The sequence below is a fragment of the Gossypium raimondii genome, chromosome 4, assembly GCF_025698545.1.
Source record: "Gossypium raimondii isolate GPD5lz chromosome 4, ASM2569854v1, whole genome shotgun sequence".
Classification (NCBI taxonomy): Eukaryota; Viridiplantae; Streptophyta; class Magnoliopsida; order Malvales; family Malvaceae; genus Gossypium; species Gossypium raimondii.
This window is the reverse complement of record NC_068568.1, coordinates 3,095,523-3,115,801: the sequence shown is the minus strand read 5'-3', so window position 1 is coordinate 3,115,801 and position 20,279 is coordinate 3,095,523. Positions and strand designations below refer to the sequence as shown.

The window sequence follows — 20,279 nt, the reverse complement described above, 5'->3', positions numbered from 1 at the left end:
CAAAACATGCTCAATATATTATAACATGTTCAATACAATAAATAATATTTAATAAGTGTAATTTAAAACGAATAGAAATTATGATTTTATCTAAAATTTATTATTTTAAACATTAATTCAGTACCATAATAAATAATAAATAAGTATTTTCATCTGTTTAAAATTTTATCTCCTATCCATATTTTTATATATATTATAAATGAATAGATATAAAATATAGATATGGATAAATATAGTTAAATTATAGATAAATTATAAATTATCAAACATTATTATTATAAAAAATATTAAATTTAAAATACAGATTCGACCCTACCTAATGAATGTATTTTAGGCCCAAGCCCATTTAATTATTAAAAATAAGAAAGAACATCCTATTCTAACTTCCATTTAGATTTGTTCATGGGTTGGAGCATTAGAAAAATGAGAGGATTTGAGCAAAAATATAGGTTTGGACAAAAAAAAATAAGATTTGTTTTCTAAACGGGCTAGGTTTCAGTAAGCTTTTTTTTGCTCGGGTTTGGCCCAACTTGATTTTGCAAAAAAAGAAGAAGAAACTTTTTTTTTTACTGTTTTTCATTATTTTACTATCATTTCGTTATTATATTACTATTGTTTTATAGTTATTGTTTGAATATTATGTAACTGTTATTTTATTATTAATTTGACTACTAATATAGAGGTATTTCTTGTTATATAAGTTAAAAACTAAGTTCCTACTCACGACCCATGTAACAAGTTACACCAAGTAAGAAGTGTTAAACAATTAACTCATAAGGACCACCATTGTATACTATTCATCAACAGATGCCGCTTCCCAGATCGGGTAAAAGTGCAAACGAATAGCTGCAGAAGTAGGAATAATGGCACCAGAAATAATATTGTTTCCGTAAAGTAGAGATTCAGAAACAGGTTCACGAATACCATCAATATCTACTAGAGGAGCAGTAATGAAGGCGATAATAAATACAAAAGTTGCGGTCAATAATGTAGGGATCATCAAAACACCAAACCATCCGATGTAAAGACGGTTTTCAGTGTTGGTTATCCAATTACAAAAGCGACCCCATAGGCTTTCACTTTTGCGACTCTCTAAAATTGCAGTCATAGTAAAATTTTGGTTTATTTAATCATCATGGACTCCCAAGCACACAAATTATCTAGAACAAGATAATTAAATGCTTGTTATTCAATAGTATAACATGACTTATATACCCGCATATTTTAGTATTTTTCGTATATTTGATGTATTATATTTTTTTAAATTTATTTTTATATAAAAAAATATAAAAAATTAATACAAGTAAATTAAATTTAAGTTTTAACATTTTTATGTTATCGAATTTATGCAAAATTTTAGACCCAAGGGCCTAATTTTTTTCCATGAACCGGCCCGGCAGACAACTCTACTCCCACCTCTTTTTTGCCTATATTCTTTTGTTTCCCTCTTTTCCTTCTTCAATCTCATCGCGCGCAGCGCAAAAAATCTCCCTCTCTTTTCTCTTTCTCTCTCTGTATATTTCGCTCAACGCGCGAGATTCAAGGTCAGTTCATCTACAACACCTTTTTTTAATCCTTTTCCTTTTAGGGTATTTATTTGCTTTCTTGTTTGGTTACTGAGAAAAAGAAAACACAGGCTAAGAAAAAAAAATCAAGAAAAGATGCCGAACGGTGGAAGTTTTTGATCTTTTCCTTTACGGAGCTGATAATGTTAGCTTGGGTTACTTACTTTTTGTGTTCTGAGTTTGGGGTTTTCTTTTTTAATGTACGTATGTTTCGTGCTTGGTGTGAGTTTCTTTTTTATTTGTTTTAAGTTGTTTGAGGTATTTTTTTTTTGTTTGATGGAACTGAACGGAAATTTACCTCCAGGGATTTGATTTAGAATGTGCTACCTGGATGTTAAAGATTTGTTCTTTTAAGTGCTGAAAAGATATTTTTTTTTGAAGTCAAAGTAATATTTAGTGCAGGACAATGGTTGTGATTTAAGGAGCTATACGTTTGAGAATGCATATTCTGAAATGTGTATTGGGGGGCTAAAACAAAATTTTAGTAGTTTGGGGAAGGTGAAAATTTTGTTTTAAAAGGGCTTAAATTGAGTACTTTATAATTGAAAGGGACTGAAGTTAATATTGTACCACTTAGCTAGGAGCTGCCTTGGTCTCCCTCTAGCCCCTGAGTTTTATCTGATTAATTTTTATTTTATTTTATATTTTTTACATTAGGTGTTTTATACATAATGCTGAATTATTAGATTGTTTTTAAGTATATTTTTGTTTCTAGTGCCTGTTTTTGCTAGCTTATTCTGCTTTCGTTTTGGTCAAGAATTTGTCATGTCAAGCTAATAAAATAATGTTCAAAGGTATAAAATATAGGGTCGGGTTCATCACATTTGGTTTAGGGGCTAGCTTGGAGAAATAAATAGTTGTATTTATTAGTGTCTGGTAAACTTCGGTCATTAGCCTATAGGTAACCAAGTGGTAAAACTGACATTGGTCGGGTTTCTAATGAAGCAATATCTTATAGTTTTTTTTTATTATCTTATTCATTGTTAGTGGTCTATGTTTTCTGTAACCTTAGACTGTCCATAGTTAGTATTTTGATTATTTGGTTGGTTAGTTGATGTTGGTCCCTGTAATATTTCCATCTTGCAGACTTTTGTTAGCTGAATTATATTGTGAACTGTCCGCTGCTGGCACGAAAGCAACATAAAACTTTCTTACAAATTTTGATTGGTAAGACTTGTTCTTTTTGTTGTCAATTTATTTGTTTGCTAAAATTAAAAATTCCCAACTTATTGCGGTAATATCGGTGTTGGTATGTGGCATTTTTAGCCTTCTAATTGATATGATCGAGGTTGAACATACGGGCGGTTCTTCATCTCAAGCAAACAGTGAAAATGGGAACCATTCCCATTTTCACCCTGAAGAAAGTACATCAGAACTGGCCAATGAATTTCGTAGTGAATGTTTACTTACTGAAGCAAATGGTTCTGGATTTATGAACACAGAAACATCAGAAGAGACTGCTGAACATTCCCAACCACTTTGTAATGATTTGTCCAAGAATACTATTAGTGAAAGTTTAGGGTTGTTACCCGAAGATTCAAGCAAGAACATCCAGGCTGATCAGATTTCATCTCCCCAACTTTGTAGTGCAGAGCCAACAGTTAGCTCTGGTGAATTGCCAGAGCAGCAACAACAGCTTGATTCTCAAAGTTTACCCAATGGTATAGGAAATAGTTTATCTACTGGTGTTTCTAATGAAGCCGTGGAATTGAATCCCAAAGATATAATCATGAGTAATGGTGGCAAGCATTTACAATTACCTTCTAAAGATGCAAACCCTTTAGGATTGCCTCAAGAACTTGCTTCAACAAATCCTACCATTCAACAACCGGATCACCATTGTGAAGACATGTCCAAAGATTCTGGCCTGGAACAGCATGAAACAACGCCTAAAAATTTGGTCAAGAATTCTGGCCAACGCAAGGGTGGAAAAACTTCCAAACAAGTACAGAAAAAAAATCTAAGATCTTTGAGAAGCAGTGACAGGGTTTTGCGCTCAAAATCACAAGAGAAATCTAAAGCTACTGAGTCCAGCAAGAAATCTACTGCTACTGAGTTGAGCAAGAAATCTACTGCTACTGAGTCGAGCAAGAAATCTACTGCTACTGAGTCGAGCAAGAAATCTACTGTTACTGATTCAAGCAAGAAATCTACTGCTACTGAGTCGAGCAAGAAACCTACTGCTACTGAGTCGAGCAAGAAATCTACTGCTACCGAGTCGAGCAAGAAACTTACTGCTACCGAGTCAAGCAAGAAATCTACTGCTACTGAGTCAAGCAAGAAATCTACTGCTACTGAGTCAAGCAAGAAATCTACTGCTACTGAGTCGAGCAAGAAATCTACTGCTACTGAGTCGAGCAATAAATTGACCAATGTTGGTCCTAGCAAGCAGCAAAAAAGGAAGAAGAGGAAGAGGGAGAAGAAGGAAGAAAAAAAAGAAGTTTCTGATGAATATTTAAGAATCAGGAAGCATCTTAGGTATTTATTGAATCGAATAAGCTATGAGCGATGTCTGATTGCTGCATATTCTGCGGAAGGCTGGAAGGGACTAAGGTGTGTTTGTTATACCGTTTTATGTTGTATCTCTTTGCTACAATGTTGTTTATGAGCTAATTATCATTACAATGTCACAAAATGTTTAAGCATCTAACAATGCCTTGTAATATTCACTGTCTGATATTACCTGCATACTACCGTCGATAGCTAATGTCTGTTTGTTGCTTTGGAATGTTTGTGTAACCTGCAGCCTAGAAAAGTTAAAGCCAGAGAAGGAGCTTCAACGTGCTGCATCTGAAATTCTTCGACGTAAATTGAAAATTAGAGATTTATTTCAACGTATTGAGTCATTGTGTACCGAAGGAAGGCTTGCAGAATCTTTATTTGATTCTGAAGGAGAAATTGACAGTGAGGATGTAGGAAAAGCATAATTATAAGCATTGTTCATATATTCTTAGTTGCTATTTTCTCATTAATTATAATAATTTAAGTCTTGGAAATGGAAATGCTTAGACATAAAATCCTTTAATTGCAGATATTCTGCGCAATATGTGGGTCCAAAGACATTCCTGCCAACAATGATATCATACTTTGTGATGGCGCTTGTGACCGAGGATTCCATCAATATTGCTTGCAACCGCCTTTGCTAAAAGAAGACAGTAATACTCTTCCATTACCTACTTGATGGTACTAATTTGATATATTGGGTTTTGAATTGTTTTAATCTTGATAATACTTTTCTTTTGCGCCTCTTCTCTCGTGTTACAGTTCCTCCAGATGATGAGGGTTGGCTATGCCCCGGATGTGATTGCAAATTTGATTGTATCGAATTAGTTAATGAATCTCAAGGAACAAATTTTTCTCTTGAAGACAGTTGGGAGGTCAATAATGGTTTTTCTTTTCATTAGTTAGTACATTGAACTTTATTTTATTCCTGATCAAGCTCCTTTCTATCAACAGAAAGTCTTTCCAGAGGCAGCTCTAGCTGCAGGCGGACAAAATCAGGATCCTAACTATGGATTACCTTCAGATGATTCTGATGATAATGATTATAATCCTGATATTTCAGAAAATGACGAAAAGGATCAGGAAGATGAGTCAAGTTCTGATGAATCTGATTTCACTTCAACATCTGATGAAGTGGAACTGCCAGCTAAAGTTGATCCTTATTTGGGGCTTCCATCTGACGATTCTGAGGATGATGATTATAACCCTGATGGTCCGGATCAGGATCATGACAATGTGGCTAAGTCGGAAAGTTTAAGTTCAGATTTTTCCTCTGATTCTGATGATCTTGGTGCTATGTTAGTAGATGATATTTCTTCTCAAAAAGGTCACATGTCTAATGGTTCTTCCAGAAAATCCAAGAGTAAAAAACCTAAACTCGGTGGAAAGAAGTCTTTGAACAGTGAGGTGTTAACAACAATGGAACCAGCTTCCGGAGAAGATGATGCTACTGTTTCTGAGAAACGAAGCATTCCAAGGTTGGACTACAAAAGGCTATATGATGTGAGTGCCATTTTACAGACATGATTCTCTCCCGTCATTAAATCAGCTCCTTTTTTTTCCCGCATTTAGGAAACTGGTGAAGATCCATTGTTGTCATAGTTCATCTGACTTTGTGCTTGATGGAGTCGGTCCTAAGTTGCTTATTTTCGGTGTCCTTTCATCTGTTCAATCATCTAATGTCTTGGTCATTTCCTTTGTGATTTGCTTGTCTTTCTTTGTGTACATACAGGAGACATATGGCAATGTTCCTTCTAGTTCTAGTGATGACGAAGATTGGAACGATGGCACAGCACCAAGAAAAAAGAAGAAACGTAATGCTGAAGTGGCTACAACATCAGCAAATGGAAATGCTTCTCCAACTGGTAGTGTCTCGGTTTCCAATGGTTTAAAGAACCCAGGAGAGAAGCGTGCACCTAGGAGAAGCGCCAATGGTTTAAAGCAGAACCGAGGAGAGCGGCATACAACTAAGAGAAGTGCCAATGGTTTAAAGCAGAACCCAGAAGAGGATCATACACCTAGAAGACGCACTCGGAAGAAGTCAAATCAGAAGGGTACTGCTAAATTACCCAAAGCCACTCCTAAATCACCTGCTAAATTACCGGAACCCACTCCCACACCTGGTTCGAGCGGTAAAAAGGCTGGTTCATCGACATATAAAAGACTAGGAGAAGCTGTAACGCAGGTAAATATGGGGTTCTTGTAAGAGTTCTATAAAATCACGAACAAGACAAAAAACTTGAGTATAATCAAGCTTCTGATTGTGAAACAGTAGAGATTAATTTGATTATTATTTTTTAATTTCATGGAGATCTTGTTTTGCAGGGACTTCAAAAATCCTTCAAGCAAAATCAGTACCCTGATCGAGCCATGAAAGAGAGTTTGGCTAAAGAGCTTGGAATTACGTTCCGACAGGTTTTTAGCTCATCAACATGGTTTTGTTTGTTCTTCTGGTTTTCTGTTTTCGGGCTTCTTATATCGAAAGACTTGTTTGCAGGTTAGCAAATGGTTCGAAAATGCTCGCTGGTTCTTCAACAATTCAAATAATGTTTCTGGAGAATCACCCAAAAAAGTTGCAGGTAATGATATTACCCCATCGGCTCGTCGAAAGAAGAAGTGAAAAAGAAATGGAGAAATGATAAAATGGTGTCCTGGAATTCAGGCTGTTGATGTAGTTTCAAAATCATGATAAGAGATTCAAAAATCGTTATATCGAATGCAACATGGAAGGCGATGAATTTTACAATTTTAGATTTGTCTCCTTGGACAAAATTTTAACCAAACGTTTAAAAAAAAAAAAAAACCCCTTTTTGTTGTCTGTATTTTGTAATTTACTGATTCAAAAGAACCTTTTAAGACGAAACAAGTAGGGATGTAATCACGGTTTTATGAAGCTTAAACTTGATTCGAAGTTTGGTTTAAGTTTTAGTTAAGGTGTTTAACCGAATGTGATTCGGTAATTTTTTAGTTGAGTTCGAGTTGAGTTAGAGCAGTTGAAGCCAAGGTCATTGTATGATACAATTATCCAAGTTAACTAAACGATTCCGAGGATTCAGGTTGAAAGAACGAATGGGGAGGGGATTAACAGTATCTTGTGTGGCAACGTGCGGCCAGCCACCGCGACAAGGTTTGACTGATCCATCTCATGTATGCTTAAATTTGTAGCTATTAGTCTCTGTATTATGCTAAAGTTCAGAATTTTTTCTACTTTTTAAAATTTTAAATTCCAGTTCCGTTAAACTCATTAAGTTTTGTTATTTTCGAAAATTTGATATGCTAAAAATATGATCATGTTGAAAAATATAAGGATTTGGAATGATCTATTGAAAATATGGAAACAAATTTATTTCTTGTTGTCTATAAAAATTCAAAATTTGAAAAGTATGAGATTATAATTGACCAAATCATTAAGTATATAAAGAGCAAAAATTAATAACAAAATTTAACCTAGTTTTACTAATTCAATTCTTAGAATTATATTAATAATAAGCCATTAAGTATTGATTATAAATGTGTACGGTACTAGAGCTCCTAAATTATTTTTATATTTGTATTTTTACTTTTCATTGTCTATCAACCTAAGGCTTAAATGGCCTTTATCTAGAACCATAGTACCACTTGGGTAGAGTGATTCAAGTAGCTCAATTATTATTCACACCCCTATAATAATATTTCTCCCGAGTCTTGTAATTCAAATCTTCGTGAACCATACAAGACTCTCCACGAAGGCTAAGGATAACCCCGCAACAGATTAACTGCCCGATAGATGACACTTTGAAAATTCCTCCCACCTGCAAGATAAAACACAAGGTAGATGAGAATATTAACAAATATAAGACTCGATTAGTTATGAAAGGGTTTACACAGCTTGAGAGGTATAGCCATTTTTTCTCCAATTGCTAAAATGACAATATTCTAGACTTGGATGACTCTTGTAAATGTGAATAACTGACATCAATGGCATTCTTAATGAGGAGGTATACATGAAGCTGCAATTCTAATCAACAAGAAATAATGTATGGATTACATAAATGTTGAAACAAGCCTCAAGACAATAGTATATATATAGATAGAAGTGGATATTTTCACCAAATCCCTCTATCCACTTGCCTTGTATAAATTCATAAGAAAAAATGGTTCTTAATGTCCATGAAGCTCTATATTAGGGGGTATATTACATGTAAATACTGTTAATTACTCTCAGTTAATAAGTTAATTAACTGATTATAAATATAAAAAATTCTCTCAATCCAATAATTAGATTTTATATTTTCCTCTTGACTTTTATATATTTTTTTATATACCTTCAATAAAATGTTAATTATATTAATAGATTCTTAAACATTAAATGTGAGTTTGAATATCACGTAAAACTTATTTTAAATACACACATCAAATTATAATCATATTAACAATTGGAATTTTTTTTAATAATATCATTCATCTGTTTTAAATATACACTACATCAAATTTGAGTTAACATTTAACGGGTTAATGGTTAGGCTAGATTGATATAATACTCTAATAATTTGAGAATTTATACTATTATTTAAATCCCCGATTGAGTTAGGGAAATTATAAAATGTCCATTCGTAATTAAAACAAATTATATTATCCAACGGTCCTTTAATTTTTTTTATTTAAAAACAAGCTAATAAAAAAAATTACATGTGATGGGATTTTAACCTGGGCTAGTCATCATTTAATAAAACATTAACATTACCACCATCAATTGTATTGATAATATTGTGTTGGTGTCACAAATTAACTTGACACTTATTTGAGATTGATGACAACTAGAGTTGTCCATGGGATGAGCTGAGCCCTAACAAAATTTTAGGTCCGATTGATAGGCCTGGGCATGACCCGACCCAAAAAATTGGCCTAGATTTTTGCCCAAGCTCAACCCAGATTATGTATGCTAAACCCAGGCTTGGATCGACCCGGCACATATTAAAGCCCATGTTATCGATACAATAGGGAATGTATCGATACTTGCTATGAGGTATCAATACGTTGGAGAGGGTATTGGTACTCAAACAATTTTTCTTTAATTTTTAAAACATTGAACCTTAAAACAGTATCGAAACTAGGCAGGGTAATGATGCTTTTGTGAAAGGTACCAATACTTTATTTAGGTATTCGGGTGGAGCCAAGTCAGGGCCAAAAAAGCTTACTCAAGGCCCGATCCGTTTAGAAAACAGGCCTCGTTTTTTGTCTAAGCCCATATTCTAGACCTGTATTTTTGTCCAAATCCTCCCAATTTTCGAGCAGACATTCGAGCCTGGTCAGGTGGCCCGACCCATAGACAACTCTAATGACAACACCGTGATAAACAATTGTTGTGCATTTTCGTTTTTAAATTTCATTTTACTCACGATTTAATCAGTTTTTTCATTTTAATATTGTACATATTTCATGTGTTATTATTAATTAGTTTCAAATAATATGTTTCATTATTTATTATATGTTACTTTTAAACTAACGTCGTATTTTAAATAAATAGAAAGAATTATAGTATTGATAACATCGTTAATTGAGTTGATGTCACAAGTCAACTCGATACTTAAGAAAAATGACAATAACATGATAAACAATTGAAGTGCATTTGATATTCTTAAGAAGATATATATTTTCTATTTAAATTTCTTTTTACTCACGAATTAAATTAATTTTTAATTTCATAAATATTAGTTTCAAACATTATTTTCATTATTTATTACACTTATTTTCCACATGCAAACGCAATTTCTGGTTTAATTAGAATGTTTTGAAGTTGGAATCAGTTTAGAATATAAATCATAGTTCAAGGACTAACAGAGAATTAACCCAAAATTTTTAATGAATAAGTTATTTCAGTTTAGTCCTTCATTCAATCCTCTCTACCCCACAAATCCCTCAGGTTTTCACTGTTACAATCAAACTCTGCCATGTAATCCCTCACTTCTTTTCTGATCATCTCTTGCATCGCCGCTGGTGTAAGCGCCGCCGTTGCCGCTGGTGCAAGCGCCACCGTTGTCATATTTTTCCCGGCCACTTGCTTTTCCTCCAATGGTTGTTCATTCTTCTTCTCCGATGAGCTACTGTTATTGAACTCGAACGATTCGTTCCATGAACGTCCAAGAGTAAGCTCAGTCGAAACGACGTCAGCGGAGTGCTGATTCGACTTCGCGACGCTCAATCCCAAATCGCTGACTTCAGAACCCGAAGGACTCTCCCTTCTTGGGGATTTCACCGATCTTTTCTCCGATTCTTGAACCGAATCGCCGTCTTCCGCCTCCGAGAGCTTCCTCTTCAACGTCGAATTCCAATGGTTCTTGACCGCGTTGTCCGTACGGCCATTGAGGAGCCTAGCGATGGTAGCCCACTTGTTGCCGTACTTGGCGTGGGCTTTCACGATGACCCCGTCCTCTTCCGACGTGAAAGGGCGGTGCTCAACTTCCGGCGATAGCTGGTTGCACCACCGTAACCGGCATGATTTCCCCGACCGACCGGGGATCGACCTCGATACCAACGACCAGTTCCGAGCGCCGTGCCGATGCACCAGCTTCCGCAACAATTCGTCCTCCTCGGGACTCCACGGTCCTTTGACTCGGTCAACATCTCGATCCATTGGCTTAATAGCAACAAAGTTGAACTCACATCGGAGATTGTAGCGGCCGGACGGTCGGAGATAAACGGAGAACAAGGCCGGTCCGGTGGTTGAACCGTTGAAGGCTTGGGTTTTTTCGAGATGTGATAAAGGGGTTGAGTCGTCGAGGGGTTTTTAAAGGGGAGGGGTTGCGCCGTTACGGTAACTGATAGAAGCCGGTTAAGTAATACAGATAATAAGTGTTAAGTTAACTGCTGGTTTAACGGTGATACAGCTGGATAACGCTTTACGAGAAAACTGACAGTGCGTTGGATTAGTTGAGAAAATTTGGAGTTTCATGATTTGACTCGTACCGTTATTGAAGTACTCAAATAAGAAGAGGGTAAAAACACCTCTCCATTCCCTTTCAATTTTTAAATTAAGCAAATTGGTCCCTTTCAAAAAAAATCAGAGCAATTTAATCCCTATAAAATTAGAAAGTGAGCAAATAAGGACAATTAATCATGAATTTAATGTATTCCATCAATTGTACATGATTTTTATCTGTATAATAACACATTTAGCCCTCAAAATTTACACATTTTTAATTTGGTCCTAATTAACAAATTTATCCCATAATGTTTTTGTAAATGTATAAATTTTGAGGTTGAATTTGTTTAATTTTTAAGAATTAAGGCCAAAATGATGAAATATATAAACATTGAAGGCTAAATTTATTATTATACCAATCAAAATTATGTACAAGTGATGGAAAATATTAATGTTATGACTAATTGTTCTTAGTTGCTCACTTTGGAATTTGACAATGATTAAATTACTTCAATTTTTTTGAGAGGGATTAATTTGCTCAATTTCGAAATTGAGATGGACTAGAGAGGTCTTTTTACCTAAGAAGAGATGTTATGTAATGCTCACTTTTGAAGCCATTAACTTGAGATCAAATTCGGCTATTAGTCCCTTTACTATGTGTTGATTACAGATTTAGCCCATATACTTTAATTTGATCATTTGTAGTCCCTGCAATTATAAAAAAAATTAAAATTTTAGTCCTAACCAAATGGTAGCTGTTAAATTTATAAAATTAAATTCTATTATTTCTAACATCTTATACGGCAAACATATCATCAATTATGTAATGTCATATTAACTTATTATTTTCAAATAATACTTATTACAAAAGTCACATTAACTCTTATCCGAGTCAATATTGAAATTTAAAAAAAAGTTATAGGGACTAAAATGATCAAATTGGAAAATATGAACTAAATTCTCAACTTGTGAGATTAATAGTAGAATTCAACTTAACAAATTTAACTCTTTTTTTTTTTGGTTCAGAACTAAATTTTCAAAACTTTTAAAGAATAGGAATTGAAATTGACCTATTTGAAAATTACAAAGTTTAAAATTGACTAAGTTAGACTATAATGACTAAATTTATAACATATAAATAATATATGGACTAATAGCATAATTTAACCTTCTCCGTGTGCAAAAGACTGTATATCAGCTTTTTCCAAGGGAGAAAGTTGACTTGGATTTAAATATTGGGTAAACTGTCAAAATAGTTACTTTTGTTTAACTCGGGTTATATTTTAGTCACTTATGTTTGAAATATTACATTTTAGTCACTTACGTTATCATATTGTAACATTTTAGTCACTGAGCCGTTAATTACTGTTAATGGTGTAACGGTAAGCTGACGTCGCACATTAAATCATTATTTCAAACGAAAATTTTAGATTAAATTTTACAATTGGTCCCTATACTTTTTCATTTTGAGCAATTTAATTTTGTTTCTTTTATGTTTTTGAACTTTGTTTTTTTTTTCATTCTCTTCGTCTTCTCCCTCTGTTTTCCTTCCTTCTTCATTTCTTTTAACGTAGTTTTTCTATGTTTTACATTTGTTAAAACTAGTCCATGAGCTCGCTTCACTCGAAAAAGTTGAATTGTTCAAAAAAATAAAAGTATAGGGATTAGTTTTAACAAATGAAAAACATAGAAAAACAAAGGGAGAAGCAGAAGAGAATGGGCAAAAAAAAGTTAAAAAGAAAGAAAAGAAAGGAAAGTTAAAAGAACATAGAATAAAAAAAATTAAATTTCTCAAAACGAAAAAATATGGGGACCGATTGGATAAATTAACCCAAAATTTTTGTTTGAAATAATGATTTAACATGCTATGTCAGCTTACCGTTACACCGTTAACAGTAATTAACAGCTTAGTGGCTAAAATCTTACAACGCGATAACGTAAGTGGCTCATACATAACATTTCAAACATTAAGTGACTAAAATATAACTTGAGGTAAACAAAAGTGACTATTTTAATAGTTTACCCTTAAATATTTATAAATATTATTTTTTATTTCAAATTTGAATTTGGATAACAACATTATGATTTAATGTAAATAGTAAATAAATTTATTCGAATTGAATCAAACTTTTCAATGAAAGGTAAAGCTTTTACGACGCTATTTTTTCCATCCTCAATATTCAATCTAATACCTTACTTAAAAGGTGATTCAGTGCTCCTTAACTCGACAATGTTGCTAGAACTGGATGTGGTGACCAATTGAATTAGAAACAAAGGTCCATTTGATTTAAACGGTGACATATAGTCCGATCCATTTCAAATGAGTAAAAATCTGAAAATCGAAAAATAGATTAAAACGGGAAAAGTAGAAAAATTAGAAAAAAAAATATTAAGCTCCTTTGTGAAAATATACTCAATTTTATATTCAAACTCCCAAATTACATAAATTAAGTCACGTGATCGTTAACAGTGTTGACATGACGATCAATGTCAACAACAATTGTTGACGTGATAGTGTGACGCCTAGAAAAAAATTTTAAAAATAATTATTTAAAATTTTTATGTCTTGAAATGAATTATCCAGGTTCATTCCCCGACATAAAAATATTAAATAATTTTTTTAAAATATTTTGATTTTTTTAATCTTTTTGCAACACTGCAATTAATGTGGCACCAACATGTTAACAATTCTTAATGACAATGGACCATCATGTCAGCATCATAATAATCAAAGATGGAAAGCATTGGCCAAATGACTTATTTAACGTAATTTAGAAGTTTAAGAGCTTAATTGAAAGAATTCTTCGCGGAATGACTTAATTGATATATATATATATATATATATATATATATATATAATATAAAAAGTTGATGGGCTTTTGTACCCTTTAAGCAAATAAAAATTGTGACATATGGGTCAAAGTCGGGTATAGTTTTAATTTTTTTCTCAAATTAAGTTTAAACAAGTAATTAATACTTACATTTGAGTCAGGTCGAATCAGATTATGTTAGATGTATATTAAATCGGAGTAAAAAACAACTGCAAAGGGGACAGACAGTAGCTTTAACCTTTTAAATATAACAGATTCATCATTTTATCCCTTAAATTTATATGAAATTACATATTAATGTAACATAAAATTTACAATTTACTCCCCAATTATTTATAATTTATCTCTAATCTTCAAAATAATTTTGACTTCATCCTGGATTATTGTCTCTAGCATTCGTTTCAATTTTTACAATGTTGCCACTAGAGGCAGAGGCAACTATTTTGTCTTACCGTACGTCAGGGATCTTGAGCTGACTTTTGGTTAGCGGCAAAGAATATCCTTTCCACGTGCACTTTATAAAGTTGTACTTGAATTGAATGTACTTTCTTTTCAAAATATATTTGGTTAAAATATTTCATAAGTCCTTATATTTTTTGTAAAATTGAAATTTAGTCTATATTTTTATTTTTTGAATTTTAGTCTATTTACTTTTCAGATTTCAAAATCTAGGTCTAATTATTAACACTATTAAGATTACTTTGTTAAATTCAGGTTCATTATAACATTTTTTAGTTACGTTGCTACCAAATCAGCATTTTTAGGCATAATGATAATTTAGCCCCTAGCGTTTACTTATTTTATCATTTTGGCCCTCAACCTCTAAAATTTAGTCAAATTGTTTGCTTTTTGATAGAAAAATTGACTGAACTATAAAAATTTTAATGACATTGATGTGGCCACTAGCATGGTAATCCACATATTATTCATAAAAATTCAAAAAAATAAAAATAAAAATCAACAAATTTCAAAAATGTTGATAACAACTTTTAGAAAATTTATCCATGTTAGTAGTGAAGTATACGTAAAGTGCCACGTGAATTGTTACGTCAATGCCATTAAAATTTTAACAATTCAATCAGTTTTTTGGTAAAAAAAAAAAACAACTTGTGTAAAATTTAAAGGTTGAGGGCCAAAATGACCCAAAAATAGAATAAGGGCCAAAATGACAAAATGAGTAAACGTTAAGGGCTAAATTTATCTTTATGCCTTTTTTATTTCAAAATGTCACATGAACAAATTTAACAAATTTGGAAATTTGAAAAATAGAGGGACTAAATTCTTATAAATATAATAATAGGGACCAAATTCCAAATTTGTGAAGAGTACAAGTACATGTGACATATTTTAACCAAGGTCTTTAAGTATAAAATATAAAATATATTATTAAAACTAGATCAATGGATTAATTGTCTAAATATTTTTTTTAGTAAAACTAGATTAATGGATTAGCCGTGTAAATATATTTTTGGTATGTCATTTATCTCTTTGGATTAATCACTGATGCCAATGATGGATACCCTGATTTTGACCAATAAGAATGCATAAACCTATTGCTAAAGTAAGAGCTCGAAGGTTGTACGAACCAAAACAAACTCCCGGAAGCAAAGTGTAATTAAATATTGAGATAATTGCATCAAATATCTCCGAATTATGACTCTCAGTCTAAATTTTTTCCTTAGACTTCAAAATGTTTTAATTACATCTCCAAACTATTGATATTTTATCATTCAAATCCTTTTGTTACTAATTAGTTAAATGGTATGTCAAATATCATGCCGCTAAATTTACAATGAAAATTTTAAAGAAAAATAGAGCGTTGTTGTATGAATTTTAAAAGTAAAAACTAAAAATAAAGTAAAATTAGAAAAATAAAAGAAAGAAAGAATGGATGATAAAGCTTCTATGAAAGCTTTGAAAATCTCAAAATTAATATTTTAAAACACCCATATTTTAAAAAATTATTAATTTGACATGTAATTTAACAATTAAATTAACAATTTTAATAACGAAAAGACCTAATTAACATAACATCGATAATTTAAAGATAATTTAAAACATTTATTTCAATGGTTAAGTATTTTAAAAGACACTCAACTCTTTTATCACTTGACCCAATAAATATCCACGATAGCTAAAGCCGGGCCGAACTATTTCATCCTATTGTAGATTTATGGATGAGATTTCAAATAAAATTTATAAATATTTAAATTGATTGAAATTCTTCATTAATAATGAAAATATATTATATTCTAAAATTTTATTAAAAGAGTTATATGTAAAGACTGATATAAAATTAAAATTTAATATTATGTTATTTTAATTATTTTTAGATTTGATTGGATTGGTCGAATCAGTTGGATCGAGAACCAGTCAGGATATTGATCAAGAATAAGGAGTTGGACCGATTGCAAACTAATTGAATCGGCGATTGAACCGATTTTTCTATTTTAATAATTTATTTAATTTAACCAGATAAATTGGTCGAACTAATTCGACCATATATCTAATTTTGAAAACCTTAGTTATTTTAGAAAATGAAATGGGTTATCAAGTTTTAACCCATCTATACCTCTAGTTAGAACTAAGAAAAAAATTGTCATTAATGTTATTACTTCATTACATTTTGATAATCGAGTCGGTAACTATCATTAACATTGTAAAAACAAACTAATATTTACGTTATATTATCATTTTAAATGAAAATTTCCAGCAAATTGAACAAATTAGCCCTATATTTTTTTTCCCTTATATAGCCTAATTTATTTTTTCTTTTAATTTTATTTTTAAATAAAAAATATAGGGGTTGATTGTGCAATTGGACCTAAAAATTCCGTATGAAATTAGGTAAAAGTACCATAGAGGCCCTTGTACTAAGAGTCGAGTTGCATTTTGCCCCTATACTAAAAAAAGGTAAATTAATCCCTGTACATTAGATTAAAGAGCATATTGGTCATTTTGTTTAAAATTGGTCCTTGTATGTTAGAATGAGGCACACTTGGCATGCCACGTGTAATTATGTGGTTAGTATGTTAGAAACTTCAGTTGTTAACAGTAGAAATAGATGAAATTTTTAATGGAAAAGACTAGTTTACTATTTGATCTAATGTATAGGGACTAATTTGCTCGGATTTTGAGTAGAGGGGGCAAAATGTAATTTCAATCTTAGTAAAGAGGCCTCCATGGTACCTTTTCTCATGGAATTATGATATACCGTGCCACGTTAGTCACTAAAATATAACAAATCAATACTATTAGTGATCATATCGTAACTTTTTAAAGTTTGGTGACTAAACCTTAATTTAAACTATACATAGTGACTAGATTTAAAATTTACCCATATATATCATAATTTATTACACGTACCTCGGGTTCTGTTACAATCTCGTTGCATCTCATCAAACCTGCTGACAATATTTTGAGTCTCCCACTCTCCCACTCTTCCTTTTCTCTGGTTAGTTACATTGCTTATTCAATTTTCACCTCACCGTACGACAATGGCGTCTCTCAAAATCCCAACTCTCAAGACCCCATCCCATTCCCTTTCCTCTAAACTATCCCTCCGATCTGCTTTTTCCGCCAACTTCCCTAACAGCGCTCATTTTTCCCGCTCTCAACCGCAACGCGGCCGGGTTTTGATTATAACCTCCGCTGCTTCTTCTTCTTCTTCCAACAAGCCCACCGTACTCGTCGCCGAGAAGCTAGGTGAAGCCGGTTTGACGCTGTTGAAGGAGTTCGCCGACGTGGATTGCTCTTACAACCTCTCTCCCGAAGAGCTCCGGTCCAAGATCTCGCTCTGTGACGCTTTGATTGTTCGCAGCGGGACGAAAGTGAACCGTGCGGTTTTCGAATCTTCAGGCGGGAGGTTGAAGGTCGTTGGAAGAGCTGGCGTTGGGATCGACAATGTCGATCTGGCTGCCGCTACCGAACACGGTTGTTTGGTCGTTAATGCTCCGACGGCGAATACCGTTGCGGCGGCGGAACATGGGATCGCCCTTTTGGCTGCCATGGCTCGTAATGTGGCTCAGGCTGATGCTTCTATCAAATCTGGTGAGAACTGATTGTCATTTTCTTCGTAGCTAATCATGATTATGAACCTTAATTTAGAAATATATGTTTTGTAGAGATTTAATGGAGTTTATGGATCATTTGTGAATTGTGATTATTGTTTATAAATTATATTTTCAGCTGTGAATTAGATTTTGGGAAAAGTTTATATGTACTTTATTATGATGTTGATAGGGAAGTGGCAAAGGAACAAGTATGTTGGTGTGTCTCTTGTTGGAAAAACACTTGCTGTCTTAGGTTTCGGAAAAGTCGGATCGGAAGTAGCTCGGCGAGCAAAGGGCCTCGGAATGCATGTTATCGCACATGATCCTTATGCCCCAGCGGAACGTGCTCGTGCTATAGGTGTTGAGCTAGTGAGCTTCGATGAAGCGATAGGGGCGGCAGATTTTATCTCTATGCATATGCCTCTCACCCCTGCTACATCTAACATGCTCAATAATGAGACATTTGCTAAGATGAAGAAAGGTGTTCGTATCGTCAACGTTGCTCGCGGTGGAGTGGTTGATGAAGAAGCTCTTGTGAGGGCATTGGATGCCGGGATTGTAGCTCAGGCTGCTCTTGATGTTTTCTCCGAGGAGCCACCGAAACAAGATAATAAGTTGGTGCAGCATGAGATGGTTACTGTCACTCCGCATCTCGGTGCTAGTACAATGGAGGCTCAGGTAAGGTGGATTGTGTGATCAGACATATTCGCATTTCGTTTGTTTCCAAATGATGCATTGATATGTTCTTTGTAGGAAGGAGTGGCTATCGAAATAGCTGAAGCTGTTGTTGGTGCCTTGAAAGGGGAACTTGCAGCTACCGCAGTCAATGCACCGATGGTTCCTGCCGAGGTACAACGATGATGTTCATCACTTTCTCTATGTTGAGCGCCGCTTCATTTAGTTGTTCTTCCATTGCAGGTTCTACTGGAGTTGAAACCGTACGTCATACTTGCCGAGAAACTTGGGAGGCTGGCTGTCCAATTGGTTGCAGGTGGAAGTGGTGTTAAAACCGTGAAAGTATCATATGCTTCTTCTAGACCTGACCTCGATACTAGGTTGCTTCGTGCAATGATCACCAAGGGCATAATCGAACCAATTTCCGATATTTACGTCAACCTTGTTAATGCCGATTACACTGCTAAACAAAGAGGATTACGAATCACAGAGGAACACATCCATTTAGACGGTTCACACGAGATTCCCCTTGAGTTCATCAAAGTTCAGATCGCCAATGTGAAATCGAAATTCGCCAGTGCCACATCCAAGAGCGGCGAGATCAAAGTTGAAGGACGGGTGAAGGATGGAATTCCGCATTTGACAAAGGTAGGGTCATTCAGAGTGGATGTGAGCTTGGAAGGTAGTATAATACTTTGTAGACAGGTCGATCAGCCCGGCATGATTGGTAAAGTCGGAAGCATTTTGGGCGAGGAGAATGTGAATGTGAGCTTCATGAGTGTCGGGAGGGTCGCTCCGAGGAAGCATGCTGTAATGGCTATCGGAGTCGACGATCAACCGAGGAAAGAATCTTTGAAGAGGATTGGTGAAGTCCCTGCCATTGAAGAGTCTGTTTTCCTTAAGTTGTAGGATTGCTGCATCATCAGTATCACCATTTCTTTTTCTTCATTTGGTTGGGTCTTTTTGTGGGCATTTTTGCTGCTCAATTTTACAATTTGTCTTTCAATAATTCTTTGAAGGGATTTGAAATAAGGCTAAAAAATAAATTAATTTAATTAAATATAAGTTGGTTTGATTACTGAAATTGTTATTTTTTATAAAATACATTTTTAGCTATATTTTTTATAATATATAAAATTAATATTTTTATTTTAAATAATAAAACTAATTACTTGAATAATTTGAGACATTTTATTGTTTAATATGTGAGATAATATTTTTTGTTAATTTGGTTTTGTCGAAGGATGGATTGTATTTGTAAAATTTATTAATAAATATTTTATATTGAAAATTTATATTATTTCATTGGATATTTTTTTAATGGTAGATTTATTAATTCATTCAATGAATGGAACTATACAATTTAAAGAAAAAAATAGCAAACACTCGTCGTAGAAGGTAAATGACAAGCTTCATCAACACAACAAATGTTTTGTTCTCAACACCAATAGAACATTATGATATGTTAGCAATTGACTTTGTCACAACTAAAGTACGACATATCTGGAGTGATTACAAACATTTAATACAATAAGGAAATTAGTCCTGGATGGCTCAAAATGGCGAGCAAAAATCGACAAAAGAATCGAGCATTTACCAATCTAAAAAGGGTGATAATAAAATCATTCCTAAAATCACTTGTAAAACTAATATTACATGCATAAGCAATATTAAAAAACGTGTTACAACGGCAAATAAAAACTTCTAAAACTGAAATTTATTAAAAAAATGGAAAAACAAAAAAAATATAAAA

At 33.4% G+C, this 20,279-nt stretch overlaps 4 protein-coding genes across 5 annotated transcripts; 2 read left to right on the top strand and 2 right to left on the bottom strand.

The window, feature by feature from the left end:
* Window positions 1-793: 793 nt before the first annotated feature.
* Window positions 794-1,120, bottom strand: LOC128040654 (photosystem II protein D1-like). The gene has a single exon (XM_052629939.1). It carries the CDS (start codon window positions 1,106-1,108, stop codon window positions 794-796), a length of 315 nt encoding a protein of 104 aa, XP_052485899.1. The 5' UTR covers window positions 1,109-1,120.
* Window positions 1,121-1,428: 308 nt separating this feature from the next.
* On the top strand, window positions 1,429-7,311 carry LOC105780083 (homeobox protein HAT3.1). 2 transcript variants are annotated; one of them, XM_012604191.2, is made up of 10 exons: window positions 1,429-1,544; window positions 2,652-2,732; window positions 2,832-4,118; window positions 4,312-4,477; window positions 4,597-4,720; window positions 4,830-4,942; window positions 5,022-5,570; window positions 5,800-6,252; window positions 6,393-6,482; window positions 6,565-7,311. In XM_012604191.2, exons 3-10 carry the CDS (start codon window positions 2,845-2,847, stop codon window positions 6,685-6,687), a joined length of 2,892 nt encoding a protein of 963 aa, XP_012459645.2. In that variant the 5' UTR covers window positions 1,429-1,544; window positions 2,652-2,732; window positions 2,832-2,844; the 3' UTR covers window positions 6,688-7,311. The 2 variants fall into 2 exon arrangements, with proteins under 2 accessions (XP_012459645.2, XP_052485073.1); XM_052629113.1 differs by lacking the exon at window positions 1,429-1,544 and adding an exon at window positions 1,617-1,765.
* Window positions 7,312-9,785: 2,474 nt separating this feature from the next.
* Window positions 9,786-10,814, bottom strand: LOC105780992 (transcription factor MYB44). Its single transcript, XM_012605547.2, has one exon. It carries the CDS (start codon window positions 10,678-10,680, stop codon window positions 9,940-9,942), a length of 741 nt encoding a protein of 246 aa, XP_012461001.1. The 5' UTR covers window positions 10,681-10,814; the 3' UTR covers window positions 9,786-9,939.
* Window positions 10,815-17,239: 6,425 nt separating this feature from the next.
* On the top strand, window positions 17,240-19,601 carry LOC105779839 (D-3-phosphoglycerate dehydrogenase 1, chloroplastic). The gene is made up of 4 exons (XM_012603788.2): window positions 17,240-17,849; window positions 18,042-18,529; window positions 18,605-18,700; window positions 18,770-19,601. The coding sequence occupies exons 1-4, from the start codon at window positions 17,297-17,299 to the stop codon at window positions 19,433-19,435; spliced, it is 1,803 nt and encodes a 600-aa protein (XP_012459242.1). The 5' UTR covers window positions 17,240-17,296; the 3' UTR covers window positions 19,436-19,601.
* Window positions 19,602-20,279: the final 678 nt, after the last annotated feature.

Excerpts from the sequence above, each read along its gene's own strand:
- LOC105780992 (XM_012605547.2), bottom strand. The coding sequence starts at position 10,680 with ATGGATCGAGATGTTGACCGAGTCAAAGGACCGTGGAGTCCCGAGGAG.
- LOC105779839 (XM_012603788.2), top strand. The coding sequence starts at position 17,297 with ATGGCGTCTCTCAAAATCCCAACTCTCAAGACCCCATCCCATTCCCTT. Across the intron at positions 17,850-18,041 it reads TGATGCTTCTATCAAATCTG|GGAAGTGGCAAAGGAACAAG; the intron begins GTGAGAACTGAT and ends TGATGTTGATAG. Across the intron at positions 18,530-18,604 it reads CTAGTACAATGGAGGCTCAG|GAAGGAGTGGCTATCGAAAT; the intron begins GTAAGGTGGATT and ends TGTTCTTTGTAG.
- LOC105780083 (XM_012604191.2), top strand. The coding sequence starts at position 2,845 with ATGATCGAGGTTGAACATACGGGCGGTTCTTCATCTCAAGCAAACAGT. Across the intron at positions 4,478-4,596 it reads GAGAAATTGACAGTGAGGAT|ATATTCTGCGCAATATGTGG; the intron begins GTAGGAAAAGCA and ends CTTTAATTGCAG. Across the intron at positions 6,253-6,392 it reads TAGGAGAAGCTGTAACGCAG|GGACTTCAAAAATCCTTCAA; the intron begins GTAAATATGGGG and ends CTTGTTTTGCAG.
- LOC128040654 (XM_052629939.1), bottom strand. The coding sequence starts at position 1,108 with ATGACTGCAATTTTAGAGAGTCGCAAAAGTGAAAGCCTATGGGGTCGC.